The sequence below is a fragment of the Talpa occidentalis genome, unplaced genomic scaffold (assembly GCF_014898055.3).
Source record: "Talpa occidentalis isolate TD23 unplaced genomic scaffold, MPIMG_talOcc4v2.1 talOcc4.5, whole genome shotgun sequence".
Lineage (NCBI taxonomy): Eukaryota > Metazoa > Chordata > Mammalia > Eulipotyphla > Talpidae > Talpa > Talpa occidentalis.
In genome coordinates, this window is record NW_023604861.1 from 106,525,146 (window position 1) to 106,541,541 (window position 16,396).

The following is a 16,396-nucleotide window of genomic DNA, read 5'->3' on the forward strand; positions in this document are numbered from 1 at the left end:
AATAGAAGAAGCATAAGACTCTAAGATATTTTTAAAAAAACCCTGTAAACTTCTAATTTTATAGTCATTCCATAGAGAACTTGAAAAAGAAATAGAAATGCCAATTTGCCCCCAGAAGGCTACAGCTGATTAGCTTTGGTAGATATTGAATGCCTTCAAAATTCCTGCTAAGGTTGAACTCCTTGAATGTAATTTATCCTTTGTTTATCCTCTTGGGCAATGAGAATAAGCGTTTGTCTCAAACTTATATTACCCCCACTTTATTGAACTACTCTGCAAAAACTGAAGCATGATTTATGGTAATGTTTCATAACAGCCAGTATTAATAAAATGGATAAAGCTCTTGCAGGTTCTTCAAAGATGGGGCTCTAAATTTTGGGGAAAAGGGTATTATGGATGGCAATTTACAAAAATGCTGGGTTAAATTCAGTTTTCAGATACAAGGGCTATCTATTTGCTTGTATTTCTGCCAGTTGTGTAAAAGAAATTAAATACTTCATGCTTACTTAAAGGCCAGTGTAATCTTCTGTGACCATTGATAGGTTGTTTTGTAGAATGCCATATAATTTCAAAAGTGTCTCATTCTCTAGGGCAGTAATTCTACCACTGTGATCCTGGAATTAGCAGGAATAGCACTTGGAAACTGTTAGGATGTAAAACCTGTGCTTCTCCTGCCCCCTCCCTCCAAAGACGCACAGATTCAGAAGCTCAGGGGATAAGAATCTTGGCAATCTGGGTTTCAACAAGCCCCGGTGGCAGTACTGATGCACGCACAAGTTTGACAATCACTGCTCTTGGGGTATCAAAGTCTTAGGAGTGTGTGTGTGTGTGTGCCTGTGTTGATACTGAAATACAGCACCCCATTATTTTTTTTTTCATAATGGAAGTATTTTATTTTATGTACAAAGAGTTAGTTTCTGCTTTACAGTAGATTTCTCCACAGCCAATTCAAGGAAGATCATTTAGTCCAACTTAATGAAGCCTATGTCCTTGGCGTACTGACGGAAACACTGGTGGCACATGTTAAGTCCATATTTCCGGATCAGGCCATGTTGGTTTGAGCAGACTCGGCAAGAGCGAAAACCCTGGCCAAATTTTCTTGGGTGACTCCAGTAGAGCTGCTGGTGACCCGTCTTGCTTTCTCGGAGGCAACGAGGCAAAAAAACCCAAAAAACAGCACCCCATTATTAACATTAAAATCAACAACAAAAACTGTCTTGATGGTTGAAGAAAAATCAGAATATTTTACTCACTCTATAAATGTGTTCCCAGCCCATTTCTGGTTTATACAGCTACTATGGCATGAGTTCTCCCTAAAGCACTTGTCTGGACCATCCCTTGGATTTGTCACTTAGGATCCCAGAACAGCATCACTGATGAATCTTGGAGGTACTTCTTCTATGGATCTATCTAAAGAATACTTAACACAAACCAAGTACTGTGTTAAGTGCATTCATTATCTCTTTAACCCTCAAAACTACCCTATGGGTAGTAGTGGGACAATGAAGCTCAGAGAGGCTTAAAGATGGTGAGTGCGGTGATGGAGGAGATGATCAAGAGGATGTCAACTTTGCTGACCTCAGAGCTGTACCCAGGCAATTGGAGGCTCAAAGTACTTTTTCCCATTGGTTTATTGTATTCTCTGTCTGCATGTTAGGTGAGTTTTTTTAAAAAAAAATTGAGCAAGTTTAGTTTACTATTCAATATAGAAGAGAACATATACCATGGTGAACCATGGTTCACCTTAGTAAATGGGTGTTAAAAAAGACATTAAAAGATTTGTACTTGAATAGGGTAAATATGGGTAGGGCCAATAAGAAAAAGTGTGTTATTTTGCATGAGATACTATTAGGAAGTAGAGGTAAACTATGATTGGGTACTTAATATATGTTAGGTGAGTTTTTCTAATGTCTGATCACCCTTGGGTGATCATATTTAAGAGTGAATACTGAGTGGAGCCTGTTTGTATGTGCATGGGGCATATTTGGTGGTCTTCCATGTAGGGTAATTGGATAGAGATCCTATTTAATTTCAGAATTCTTAATATTGTATCTATGGGTTTTTTCCCTTGGTCTGATTAGTCTGAACAGAGAGAAAGTCTTCCGTTTTAGGCTTGCCAGTTAGTATTTTGGGAGAGACTCAAGAGAAGGGGCCAGGGGTGACAGTAGGGTAGTGGGATTGTGTGATCATACCTTCCAGTGTGTAGACTTTTCTTTGTTATTCCCGGCTTTTTAACAAAGCACTTCCCAAGTTTGCCAGGTTCCTCTGATACCAAGTCCTTCATGGTTTAATCTTTTAGATAGTAAATATGCAGTCTTCTGCTGGGGTATTGCAGGAGATCTGTAGTTTAGTTACTCCTTTTAAAGATTTTGAGCCAATTTTCCTATTTTCAGTCTTAAGTGTTACCCTTTTCTTAAAGCTATCGAATGCCTGCTGTTCTTGAGCATTTGTATTCTCCTGGTTGATACTGCTGTCTCCAAATAGCACTTAGCTTTCAGCTTTATGTGGTCTTCTAGGCCAACTGCCTTTTATCTATCAGTTTTCCAGTCTCTAAAACTTGTTTTTAATGGGAGAGACTTGAGATAAATGCAAATACTCTGCAGCATTTTGTGCAGATAATGAATATGTTCAGTTTGGAAGTACATCTTTATCATATACCATTGGCTCACAAAGTGTCCTTAGACTAGCTACATCACATCACCTTGAAATTTGTTGCAAATGCAAACTCTTGAGCTTTATAGCAGACCCCATAAATGAGGAAATCTGGGGGTGGGAACCATCAGTTTATTGTTACCAGATATCCAGGCATTCTGATGCATACTAAATTTTAAGACTTAAAAAAAGAAAATTCAAACTTTCCAAAAATGAAGATGTCTGTTAAATAATCTATTTTGAGTTCTAATGTTCTTTCAAACTTACTAAGATATCTGAGAATCAAGACATTTGAATTAGAAATATAATATTTAACTTTGCATATTTGCTACTTTTAAAAGGTCTGCTTTTTTTTTTTTTAAACAAGTGTTTCAGTATTCTCTGGAGGGCTGCTTATATTTTTAGAATCATTTTTAATTTGTTTTTCTTTTATACCGTATTTAACTACATTGCCCTCTATAGCCCTTTAAATTGCATTCAAACGCATTTCAATTTCAACATATTTTGAACACTTTTCATTTTATTGTTATTTCCACAATACGTTATAGAACTCTAATTAAAATTCTTTGCTTACTCTTTTTTCCTCTCAACTCATTTTCCAAGTGTCAGTGTCTTCAACTTTTCTTTCCTCATTTTAAACTACCTATCAAGAATAAATTTTGAGATGATTTTTTTTTCTCTTTTCAGCCTGTAATACTATTTTCAGAGTTACACAAAATGGAATAGGATGGAGAACACTTTCTCTTACTCATACTTAATGTTAATGACTTGAGCTAAGGAGCAAAAACAAATCGGGGTCTCAAAAATCCACAACTTCCAGTGTAGCAGCTGGTAACCTCCAATTCATAGTGACAATAGTGATGCCAAAGCTAGCTTAAACACAAGACAGGGAGAGAAACAGGGAAATACTGCTCATGATAAACTATCTTAGTGGGCAGTTTATATAATCCTATTTTGTGGTTTTTGAAAGTATAATTCACTTCAACAGTTCTTTGAGGAGGAGTCAACTGTGTCTGTTTGACTGACCAAGAGCAAAGCAAAGCAAAACAAAAACAAGCTGGGTTAAGGTCACTGGGACAAGGTCATTAGGTTAATTTTCTAGGTGATATCTAGACAACAGGAATTAATTTTCTTATACTTCTGGGGGCTAGACGTCCAAGACCAATGTATTGGCAGGTTTCATTTCATGTGAAGTCTCTCTTCTTGCCTACCGGGTGGCCACTTTCTCCCTAATATTTTTTCTCTCTGTCTATATGTTCCTGATGTGTCTCTTTGTGTCCAAATTTACCCTTATAAGGACACCAGTCACACTGAATTAGGGTTCACCCTAATGGCACATTTTAACTTAATCTCATAAGACTCTGTCTCTAAATGCAATCACAGTCTGAGGTTCTGGGGTGTAGGGCTTCACCATGTGAATTTTTTTAGATAATGACAGTAATAGCAATCAATTCTGATCTCAAGTCCACTCCTAGTTAACTATGATAGAGAAGAAAGCACAAGATAAAGATAGAGACAGAATGAAGAAGCGGGAAAATTAAAGAAAGAGATCCATGTTTGGACAAATGCCAATCAAGATGGTTTGAGGCTACTTTCTAAAGAATCTCCACTGTCTCCGTCTTTCTGGATTTTGAGTTTTTTTCCTTCTCTTTAAAAAAACTTCTTCTTGCCTACGAGATATTTGTGCTTCCCTTTTCATTTCTATTGAAAAGCTTCTAAGACTGTCCTCTTACTCAGCTTGGGCTTTTGTAAGTGTAGACACAAAAATACTCCTTCACACTCAAGCAAAGTCTCATGGATCTATTTTTAGGATGTCTGATTCTTAAAGGCAACATAGAATTGGAAAAAAATCTGTGGTGATTATGGTTTTCAGGTGTTGGAAAGTCTTGAATCCCACAAAGAACACTCTTGTCCCTGAAGTACTCTCTGTCCTTGTGTTGTATTGCTAAAGGCTTCAGGGCTTGTGAATTAACATAGTATCAGATTCACTATCACTGCAAATTCCCAGCCAGTTTTCTTCTAACCATTTTAGGATTTTAATAAAATAAGATCCTCTATCACAGGGGACAGTGAGCAATTGCTCTCCTTTTCCCCAAAGTGGATAATAGAATTTCAGAATGACTGAGAGTCACTAAGCCTTTGCCCAAAGACACTTTTGAGTCAAATTTTACAGAAAGGCACATTTTTGACTTTGTGTGTTTTACTTAAGAAGCACAGATGTGCCCAGAGAGTAGCGTTTATTCTTTGGGAATATGACTATTTTCAGAAACTTTTAGTCTCTTTAGATCTCTTTCCCCTTCCTTAAATTATTCACATGTCATTTGAGGATCAACTTTAATGATACGTTGGAGTCTATGTTTGAAATCAGAATTTCTGCCAAATCAGAACATGCCCACATCAGAATCCCTAGTGCTTGCATGAAAGTCTCTTGGAGTGTTTGTTAAAAATGCATGTATTTTGAGTCTATTCCAGATTTCTTCATTTAGAGCCTGGGAATCTGCATTTCACAGGTACCCGGTGACTCTTCCACTTCCAAAGTATTAAGAACAACTGTGTTAAATAAGTCTGTTAAAATTAATCTTTTACGTGCCTTTTTTTCTTCCCACATGAAATTCTGCTTTTAATTTTGACACATAGATGCAGTAGAATCAATCCAATCTGTTAGGTATCTACAGTTCACACTATGTAATTTATGTCTGTGGACACTTGGTAGTGCTGGGTGTATGCATGAGTGCAAACTCACACGCGTGCACGGCAAGATGTGTAGTGCTTAGTTTGATAGAAGAAGTGAACAGTCCATGTTGAATAAGTCCTTCTATTCTCAGATGTTGACACACCTTAATCTTTTTCTCCTGGGAATTTTTTCTTTGGTAATCCTCTGTACATAATGTTCTAGTGGCTCTTGCGAAGTCTGTAGACTCATTTATGGGCTCCATCAAGATGAATAATTTTACTTGAGCATCTGCTGATTCAATAATGATATTGGAAACATGTTCTGCCTCCATTTGTTATGAGACCATTTTAACCCCATATAGATACTGGCATTGCTAACAATTACAGTAGCAGATAATTAACTATCCATCCAAAGTTATAGACTGTGCTTATTGACACAAGACTTCTGACTCATGTTCCTGAGATTTCATTGTTTTTATAATTTCTTTAATATTTATTTCTTATTTTTTAAAATTTAGGTATGCATATAAGATGCGGTTGTAGGCCAGAGGAGCTGGGGGTGAGAGGATTCAACAGACACACCAGAGTGGGGAACAGAACAGGTGGATCTACCGAAATATACTGCTGAGGGGAGCAGCGGGGGAGACAAGAGTGTCTGCTGTGCCTGTTTTTATAATTTCTGCTCATGTAGAGGAGAACTGAAGTCTTTTTTTCTTTCCTACTCCACAAGTGTATAATGTCGAAGCTTTCAGGGATTCTATTAAGAAATGGTAAGGGAGCCTTTGGGGAAGATGTGGTTTAGGAACCTGCTTTAACTGATCATTCACTGAATTGATCATTAAAAAGAATAGTGAAAGGAACTAAATTCCAACAACAACAAAGAAAATAATCCAGTCAAAAAATGGGCAGAAGAGCTAAAAAGAAACTTCTCTGAAGAGGAAAAGCAAATGGCCAACAGGCATATGAAAAAATGTTCAACATCACCTGTAATCAGGGAAATACAAATCAAAACTACAATGAGATACCATCTTACACCAGTGAGAATGGCACATATTAAAAAAACTAGCAACAACAAATGTTGGCGAGGGTGTGGAGAAAAAGGAACTCTTCTGCACTGTTGGTGGGAGTGCAAACTGGTCCAACCACTGTGGAGAGCTGTGTGGAGATTTCTGGACCTACTAAACATAGAGCTTCCATATGATCCAGCAATTCCACTCCTAGGTATTTACCCAAAGGACACAGAAACATCAATTCCAAAGAACACCTGCACCCCTATGTTTATAGCAGCACTGTTTACAATAGCTAAGCTTTGGAAACAACCCAAATGCCCAAAAATAGATGACTGGATCAAGAAGATGTGGTACATATATACCATGGAATATTACTCAGCATTCAAAAAAGATAAACACATGCAATTTGCAGCAACATGGATGGCACTGGAAGGGATCATGCTCAGCGAAATAAGCCAAAAAGAAAAAGAAAAATACCGGATGGTCTCACTCATAGCAGGAATCTAGAAAACTTAAATAAGGGACCAGGAAAACGAATAACTATAAGAAAGTGAAAATCAAAATCAACAAAAAACTACGAACCAGAGACACTTTTAGGGGGGCGGGCGTGGGAGGGGAGGGATTGGGGTCAGAATGGGGGGGCTGCAATTGTATGGGGAATATAAAAATAAAATTTATTATTAAAAAAAAAAAAGAATAGTGAAAGGAAAACCCAAGCCCTGGGCCTGGCTGATTGAGTCATGCTGTGAGTGGGCCTTGAAGAGTAATTGGGTTTTGTGGAGATAACATCCAGGAGGAGATATCCAAAGGGCTAAAGGGTAGGTATTTGGTGAAGTTGGGTTTTCAGAGATGGGAAAGTTTTGTAAGAACTGCTGAAAGGAATAGATTAGGAAGTCAATATAATGACAAAAGAATTGTCAGCCACATTGTGAACTTTTGTGGTTTTAGATATCTGGGTTTTGGAGAGCATTGAACTGAATACTTATAGAACTATTTCTCACAATGCTTCAGGACCAGAACCTGTGAAATATGATTCTCAAGATTTTTCCCTCTTATTTATTCCTCTGACTGAAGCTATTGATTTTAGTCGTGATTCTAGGTTTCCAATCTGTACTTTATTTCAAGCAACAAATAGGAGACTAATAGGCCTTGGATATATCTAATTGATATGGAAAACTACTATTTTAAAATTTTATAGTAGATCACTACATAAACTCAAATGAAATGAAATAAAAGATAATTAAAGAAAAAAACAAAACCAGAAAGCCCAGACCTTGGCATTTTTCCAGCTCACTAAAAGATGCAGATGATTTAAGTTTGGTCCCTCTCACATGAGATAATGGCAATGAATATGTAGTTTCTTTCTTTCTTTCTTTCTTTTTTCCCTAATGCAAAAAAGGATAGATTGATCAATTAAGAGATCTTTATTTTCTGGAAATATCTGATTACTCTGAGTTAATACCCAAGGTTCCATCCTATATTATCTAGACAAAAAATTTGTGAACCACATATGGAACTTAAATTTTTAGTACCCTCATCTAAAAAGTAAAAAGTAAAATTAATTTTAGCTATGTATTTTATTACTTAACCAATATTATAATATATGCAGTCAATATAAAACAATTATTGAGATATTTTGCATTCTATTTTTCAGACAAGTTTTTGAGATCTGATATGTATTTTATACTAATAGCACATTTTGATGTGAATTTTCTATATCTGAAGTACTCAGGAGCCATATGTTGCTGTTGACTGTTATATCAGACAATTCAGATATAGAAAAATGTATTTCATATTATTGTAAAGTATTACTATGTGTTTACAAGACCTCTTTCTACAGTTGGGTAATATACATTGGGATTTTCCAGCTAATATCTCTTTGAAGACTACCTAATTAAGAAACATCTAAGTTACAATGTTTTACCTTCAGGGTTTTAAGAGTTCAAGTCTAAAACCATTTTTGAACTAAAAAGGAATTTCTTTGTGAAAGGAAAACTCACAAGTGTTTCAACAAATGAGTTTGTTTTTCGTTTTGTTTGACTTTAGAGACTGAATTTTAAATTTTAATTTAACATTTGCATGGTGCTTTTTCTTGTGAAACAGAAAAACATTGGTATTCATTGAAGACCTGGGAATTATAGCTTGAATAACAACTCCTTGTTGGATGTGTCTATGTAATTACAACACTTGCTTTGGTGTATTGGGTAGGAAAACAGGTTCCCACCCAATTTCCTCCATTTCTTCATTCCTCCATCTGACAAGAAAGTAGTTGGATGATTTCTTTTTTTTTTTTTTTTTACTCTTAAGAATGATCAGTAGCAGAGAAGTCCACTAGACTCATGGGGCTATTTGAACAGAAACAAAGAAAATTTCACCCTTGGATGGCAGACTGAGAGTTATAGTAAAATAGGGGTTTTGGTAGATGTCTTCAGAACTACATGGTATTTATTAATCTTTTTAAAAAATAATTTTATAATGCTTAGACTACCAAAGGCTGTCCATGAGCTTACAAATGTTAATGCATTTCAGCCACAGGAAAGCCTTATGACATAGCTACTGTTGTTATCCCTAACCTTAAGGATGAGAAAACTGAGGCACAGAAATTTAAGTGACTCCCTCTGGCCTCATAGCTAGTAAGTGGCAGAGCTGGCATTCAAACCCAGATGGTATGACTCTGCATCCACACACTTAATCCTTTCTGCTTCTCGCAGCTGCTCCAACCAGGTGTTGAGGGTGTCTTTTTGGACACCTTGACAGATGTGTGTGCCTTACTTTCCTGAAATCGTGTTACCCTGGGAAAGAGCACACAGAGCTTATATTTTCACTGCCTCTTCAGAATGGGATATTGAAGTAGTGATTTTAAGTTCTCAAAAGTAAAACCTTTTTTTTTTTTAACCTATCATACCTGCTACACAAATAGAATTTGTTAATATTAATTTGACTCTGGTGTCTTCTTGCTCTATATACAGATTTTCAGTTCTTCAGAATTTTGAAGAAAAATGTGTTAGTATTCTACAAGATGGGATAGAAAGAACTTTTGTGTTTCAGGGAAGAGAAGAAGCCCCTTCCCTATCAGTACAAGTGCTCAAATATGAGTGGCAGCTCTTTTTTGATTTTCCTGCCAAAGGGAAAATTGCCAAGTCAAGCAATGTCTGAAGGGGAAGCTGGTTCTTCTGAACATGTTTTTGAAAGAGCTAAGATTGTTGGCAGTTCAGTGAGTACAAATGTTAGATAAGGGCTAGCTCAAGAGGGCAAAAACAAAAGATTTGAAACTTCTGCAATAATGTCAAAAATGAAGAAATATTTTTCCCCTTTTGTGTGTCTTCAAAACACAAACTTTACCCAATCACCCCAATATTATTTTAACTGTAGACACTGAGCTTAGTAGTTTCTGTAGTTGCCTAATTGAGAGCATGATTACTCATTTATCCCTTATTTTCTGGAAGGAGCTACTTGTCTTCCTGCTGCATTAATTTCATACAAAGATCCGAATATAATAGAATTTTCACATCAGTTAGGAAGGGCTGCCAGGCACCTTGATTAAGCTGTGCTAAGATTTTTTTTGAAATCTTTCTTAGAATACAGCCTTATCAATATATCAATAATTTAATGCTTGCTTTTATAGAAAAAGGTGAAGGAACTATATTGATGGAGACAGCTGTTTTTAAATACATGAAAAATAATTTATCTCTGGGTTGGACTGTGGCACCAGGTATGGTGTTGAGAGTGCAACAATCAAGAAATACATTAATATGAATAGACTTGATTAATATAGTTCATCTACTGAAAATTCTACATGCCAGGCACTATCATAGTTCCTTTACACTCCTCATGTTATTAAAGTTTCACAAAAATTCTATTAGGTACTATTATTATTCCCTTTTAAAGACTAGGAAATTGATGCTCAGAGAAGTCCTTAATGTACTTAAGGTCACACAGCAAATAACATTAAAGTTGAAGTTTGAACCTGACGGTAGGAGTCAAGAATGTTAGTGTGTGTGTGTGTGTGGGGGGGGGTGCGGTCATAGGGAGAGTTGGTTTAGAGAGGGTTTGGCAAGCTTTCCCAGCGAAGGGCAAGATAATAAATATTTTTGGCTTTATGGGTCACTTATGGCCTCTAACATGTAACCTTTTTGTTTTTCTTCATAATCTTTTAAAAATGTGAAAGGGATCAGAGGGCAGAAGGGAGGAGCACAGGGGACTGAGGTGATGGTGCACGGTTGCACTGGTGAAGGAAACTCTATGGGGACTACGCCTGAGGGGGTGGGGGGAAGCAAATATTGGTTAAAAATGAAAAAAAATTTAAAAAGGCAAAAAAAATGAAAATGTGAAACCTCTCTTTTTAACTCTTGGTCTGTATAAAAACAGGGTACAACTCGGATTTGGTCTACGGGTTATTTTACTAATCCTTGTTCCAAAAACTTGTACTAATATATGCTAACAATGAATGTAAGTTTTGAAAGGTGGTTTAAAAGACAAATTCCTGTACTTATCTGTGGACTCTTCTAAGTTCAAGTTCTGTGTTAAGGAGTACAGTATTGCTGCATTTTAGAAATTAACATTTCACTAAACTTGATAAGATGTAAATAACTCAGATATGAAGATAATAAGATAGGAATATTTTCATATAAATAATGTAGATGTACATATGCGTATGTACACATATGTACAGATATATGTTTATGTATGTACATATATATTTATATATTCCCTCATCTAATACTTGATCTATTCTTCTATAGATTAAAGTAGTTGTGGAATAAAAGTTTGGTGTAAATTATTGGGTTTTAGGGTAGGAAGCACTAATAAATTTCACCCTTATCTCCCCTGCCAATTAAGATGAGTCTGGTTTGATGGAGAAAAATGTTGGCTTCGACATCCATTGGGATGTATGAAAGAACATAGTTTAGTTGTGGGTTTCTAATTATTGACACCTGGAATTGGAATTGCTCACCTTGTCTTAGGCCATTCAAGACAGCTACTGTCCTCCCTGCATGGGGCAGTCTTTCCTGCTATGTGCTATATGCTTCAGGGAGGCTGGGCCTAGGCAGTGTCTGCAGGAGGAGAGGAGTGGTAAGCGTTGTACTCCAGATGCTTGTGCCCCTTGAAATGAACCCATCACTCTCCAGATAGAAAGAAGCAAAAGGCTTAGCCTAAGATTTCCAATTGGGGTACTAATTTTATTATCCAAAATATAAGACCCCAATTGAGGAATTGGGACTCAATTGTGAAAGACACACTGGGACCTATTTTTATTTATTATCATTTTATAGAAAACTAGATGAAAAATAGAGATGTCGTTTCATTTTTTTCTTAGCCTGAAAAGGCAAACCTAGCTTGGCCCTTTGTGTGTTTTGTCCTGGTCAGTGACATTAATGTCGGTCTAATGATTTATTGTGCTGCCGAAATGCTGAAAGTGGTTTGGCTATTTCACTCACTCTGGTAGCAGCTTGTCGCCCAGGGCAGGGATACTTGCCACCAGCCCAGCACATCTGAGGGGCCCAATGATAGAGTCAAAGTCATTGCATTTCAAGGTGCTTAATTCTGGCAGTCTAGGTGGATGCTGATGAGTAGGGGGAGAAGTTCTTTTGGGTTAGCTTAAATCAATGTGACAAGCAAAAAAGGGTTAAATTGCCCTAGTAGTCTCCCTCCTAATACCGGTAATCCTAGGACATGGAGAAACCACTGATTTCACTCCTTTAACACTCCTAGTTCCTGCATTTACTGTGTAATTGGAGATAAAGTATATGTGGGGATAAAGAGGCTTGGGGCCATCCCCTCAAGATCATGTGACTATCTTGATTACTAGTTCCCTCCCTCCCTTACCCCTCCCCCATAATGAATGGCATTTGTTAACCTGTATTAAATTTTTTTTTAAAGAATATGAAACAACATTGTAGGTAACTGATTAGGGCCAGGGTCCATTATGGTTAATAGGTACTGACCAAACATTCTTACACCACAAGCAGTATCAGTGCTCCCTGAGAACTAGATATAGACTGACTTCCTATTGATAGTCTATTAGCCTGTGTGTATTTTTTTTTTAAGATTTATTTTATTTATACAAGGGCTGGGGTACAGGCCAGATGTGCGCAGGAGGATGAGAGGATTCACTAGAGACAGAGTGGGGAACAGAACAGGCAGACTGATGAAATACACTGCTGAGGGGAGCAGCGGGTGAGACAGGAAAGGTCTGCTCTCCATATGGGTTGCTTCGAGGCCGGCGGGGATCAAACCGGCACTGCAGAGGCTAAGGACAGGTTCACAGCGCTGCACTCAACCGCCTACGCCACCAGGGAGGCCCCAACTTGTGTGTATTTTTAACTTAAAAAAATATAATGTTTTTTGGTTTTTCTTTGCTAATGTGGTCATAAGGAGGAGAGAACATTTATTTTGAATGACAGGATGGCGGTGTAGGAGGCCAGAGAACCAGGAAAAAGATCATCCTTATGTCATTGAGTAATTCACAGGAAATGGTGGTGAGCAGCAGCTGTGCACTGGGAACAATAGGGCACTTTGAGTGTGGGGTCGTTTTAGGTAATACATGGCAAAATCACAGAACCGACAATCCCATATCTGTCAAAGGAATATAATACAAGAATTTTGGACTGGGGCTCTGAAGTTAATTTGTACTCAAGGGGTGTGAATTTAGAAATTCATCTTTGCCTATTTGGTTTTGAATTACAAGGATTACACTTGAAATCATTGCTAGCAAAAGCAGTCCTGCCTGGTCCCCTGGGAGTGCCCGCTGTTCCCTGTACTTCCTTCCACAGCTTTGAAGAATTATCCACCATATGATATTTACCCATATTAATAGAGCGGGAGTCTAGGGTTTTCCCTTATTTCCTCTTCTCTCTGATACACCACTGCATTGATTTACCCTAATTTATGTCTAATTTCACCCCAGGGCATAAATGACTCATGACTGATCATGCTCCCTTCAGTGGATTTTTAACCTTTCTTTGCTTAATATATTTATGATAAGGGTCAGAGCAGCAGGGGGCTTGATGGCTTCTGGGAGTGAAAGATTCTTTCTGCCTTTTAATTTAAGAAAGTTTAAGACAAATCAGCAGTAGAAGTAGGACTGGAGAACAGAGCAAGCCAAGGTTCGCAGAATTACTTGGTTATCCAGCAGGACTGAAATGATTTAATACAGTGCAGATGATGCAAAGTAATAGTCAGGGTCTGAAAGATCAATTGATAGAGTACAGACATCAGGCATGCAGCCATCAGGAAGTGGGTATCCTCTCCTCTCTATCCCAATAGGGAGGGTGAGATTCGTCCATCTGTCACATTGAAATATGTCTCTTGGCAATGGCCAAGAATAGTGGGATATTTCAGTACTTTGTGTGAGAGAACAGCTTATACCTTTCTTCTCAGGATAGTGATTGGGGAAGGAGGGTGAATTATAACCAATAAGAAGATAAGGAAATGACAACTCCCTCTGTCATATGTAGCCTTTATGCAGATTCACAAAAGGGTGAGGTTATTTTACAAAGTAGCATTAAAATTCCATTAGCCCCAGAAATACAAATGTGCATGTTACTGGGTATAAATCTGAATAGTTGCTGGAGAACTAGTCAGTCTAAAGAAATATATCTTTATTGTGTGTTCAGTGTGTGTGTGTGTGTGTGTATGTGTGTAAAGATAACATCAATATTTATTGTTTATGAAAAGATCTTATGATGTATTTAAGAAAACACAGTTAATAAATAGGCATATTATATTCTACTTTAAAAAAGGCATACATTGATATATAATTTGGAAATATATACATCAAAATATAATAGATATTAAAATACTTATATGTAAATGAGTGACATGATTATAAGTTTTGTTTTCTTTGCTTTCTAATTGTTCTATAATGGAGATGTCTTGTTTATATAATAAGAATTATTAAGTTAAAAGCAAAACTCTTGTTAAGTCAAGTCATTCTATTAATATTTTATCTGGGATTACTTTATGGATTGTGCCTGAACACAGAACCTTTACATATAGCTTTACAGAGATTTTGTTATTCAGACTCACCATTTCGGATGCTGCTGCCTTCTTGAACAGTTAGACAGTCAGAGGACCTGAACAGAGAAATGCTTCTTAGAGGGTTCCTGGGTCCCAGCCAAGGCTCTTACGCAACTGTTTATCTTTTTGTGACAAAGTCACATTCACTAGAAAGAAGATATGCACTTAGGAATTATTCCTGGTGTAGAATTTTCAGCTCCATTTGTCCAAATGTAATTGAATTCCAGTTTCTCCACCTCCACAAAGCTTCCTTTAAGATCTCCAGAAAATAAAGAAGTATTTTTTTTGTCATATAGCTATTTTTATTTAAAAAAAAAAATGCATATGTAGGTGATCAGCTCTGAAATGATTGTATTACCTATTTAAATGCATTCACATATCTTTACATTTCTAAGCTCTTGTTGGACCACCGGCCCCATAGACTTTCAACTTGTGTCTCACCTATCCTGCTCTCTAACCTCCAAGAACTCTGGGGGTCCTCCAGTCCTTTTTATCACAAAGCATACAAAGGGAAACTATAGCCCTACAGGGAGCTGTCTTGTGGGATCCAGAAAGTGTTAATGTTGAAGGTGGTTCCTGACATCTTCAACACAGTATGTCCTTGGGTCACAGTATGTCCAAGCTGGCCCTCTTACAAGTTTACTCCTTGTTCCCCAAAGTGCAATACAGTCTTCCAGATTAGACCTCCCTTTCCCAAGTCCTTAGTTTTTGTCTTAAAACTGAATCAACAGACTATACACTCCAGGGACTTTTATTTCATGGGTCTTTCTGTCTTTTCCTGCCACTGTGTCCTAGATCCTCCCTGGTCCACTTCAACAAGTGAACGTAGCTTTGAATCACAGAAAGCAGGGATGCCACATGGGTACTTCTCATCTTCTTTCTCCACATTAGATTCCTGCCCTCACAAAGAGAGGTGGAGACAGGAGCTGTATCTTTCTAGATGATTACAATTCAAAGGGACATTTCCCAGGTTCTTGAGAAAGACAATTCCTGGGTCGTAGAAGATTTACATCTTGAAGAGGCAAAGAAAGAGGCTTATAATGGCTGGTTTCTAGAGTAAGTGCTCTAAGAAACGAGATGCCAGGAGCCTGTAGTCAGGAGGAATCTGTCTAAAGTTAGTCAAACTGGGAGAAACAATGCTCTCTTGGTAAGTGTGAGTAGCAGCTTTGATATAATTACAAAATGTTCACTGTACTGCTCCCCTCATTCCCATCCTTTGGTGGAGGATGACACCCCCCTTATCTACACAGCCCAAGGAGACTGTGAATTTCCTATAGTAGGGGTTAACAAAAGTGTTCCTTATTGCAAATTTTAGCCACATAATTGACCATGACATAAGGTGCTCTTTCAAATTTGATTACGATCTTCTTTGTGAGGAGAACTACTTCATATAATGCTTTGGTTATAAAGGAAGTTAAGAAATTATAGCTCCTTAAGTTGATGCTAAATTGCAAGTGCAGAAGTCTATAGATCTTTTCAGTGGCCACTTTGTAGGTTTTTCTGCTGCAACTTTAGAAACAGCCGGACTCCAGAGTTCCCTCTACACCTCCTGCATCTTAAAGAGAATTTACTTCCTTCAAGGTCACCATGATTCCACTTCCTATGATACATGTGTTTAAAATGTAATGTCTTAATTTTTTCTTATTCAATAGTTAAAGGAACATATAAGGAAGTTGGTAAAATTCATTAGATTAAAAAAACATTAGATTGGTAGATTTTTAGAGACTATTCTAAGTTCAATATCACTATTTTAAAATCCACTTGAGGGATTATGACCAAAATTATAAACTGTTTAGATCAAGACACAATACAGAAAACTTTTCATTTAGGAGCTTGTTTTGTTGCCTCTACTTGCCTATCAAGGGTTCTACAAACACAAATTTTCCCCAAGTATCTTCATAAGGGACATACCATGTTGTTTGTTTTATTCATTTTCAGTAAGAAGTAACTTGACATTTTCGTTGATGATAACTCCCTTGCAAAGTGTATTGACACTTCAGTCATTTTTGAGCCAAATCAACAAATAATGAGTGTTCTATGAA

General features: G+C 37.2%; 1 protein-coding gene across 1 annotated transcript; it reads right to left on the reverse strand.

Annotated features, from left to right (window-relative positions):
• Positions 1 to 888: 888 nt before the first annotated feature.
• Positions 889 to 14,937, reverse strand: LOC119258636 (40S ribosomal protein S29-like). Its single transcript, XM_037526871.2, has 3 exons — positions 14,882 to 14,937; positions 14,364 to 14,440; positions 889 to 1,141 (listed from the first exon to the last, which is right to left on the reverse strand). Exons 1-3 carry the CDS (start codon positions 14,935 to 14,937, stop codon positions 963 to 965), a joined length of 312 nt encoding a protein of 103 aa, XP_037382768.1. The 3' UTR covers positions 889 to 962.
• Positions 14,938 to 16,396: the final 1,459 nt, after the last annotated feature.

Coding starts and splice junctions, on each gene's coding strand:
- LOC119258636 (XM_037526871.2), bottom strand. CDS start 14,937: ATGTCAGGAACCACCTTCAACATTAACACTTTCTGGATCCCACAAGAC. Junction 14,441..14,881: donor ATCCCACAAGACAGCTCCCT/GTAGGGCTATAG, acceptor GCTGGGACCCAG/GAACCCTCTAAGAAGCATTT. Junction 1,142..14,363: donor AGGCAGCAGCATCCGAAATG/GTGAGTCTGAAT, acceptor GTTGCCTCCGAG/AAAGCAAGACGGGTCACCAG.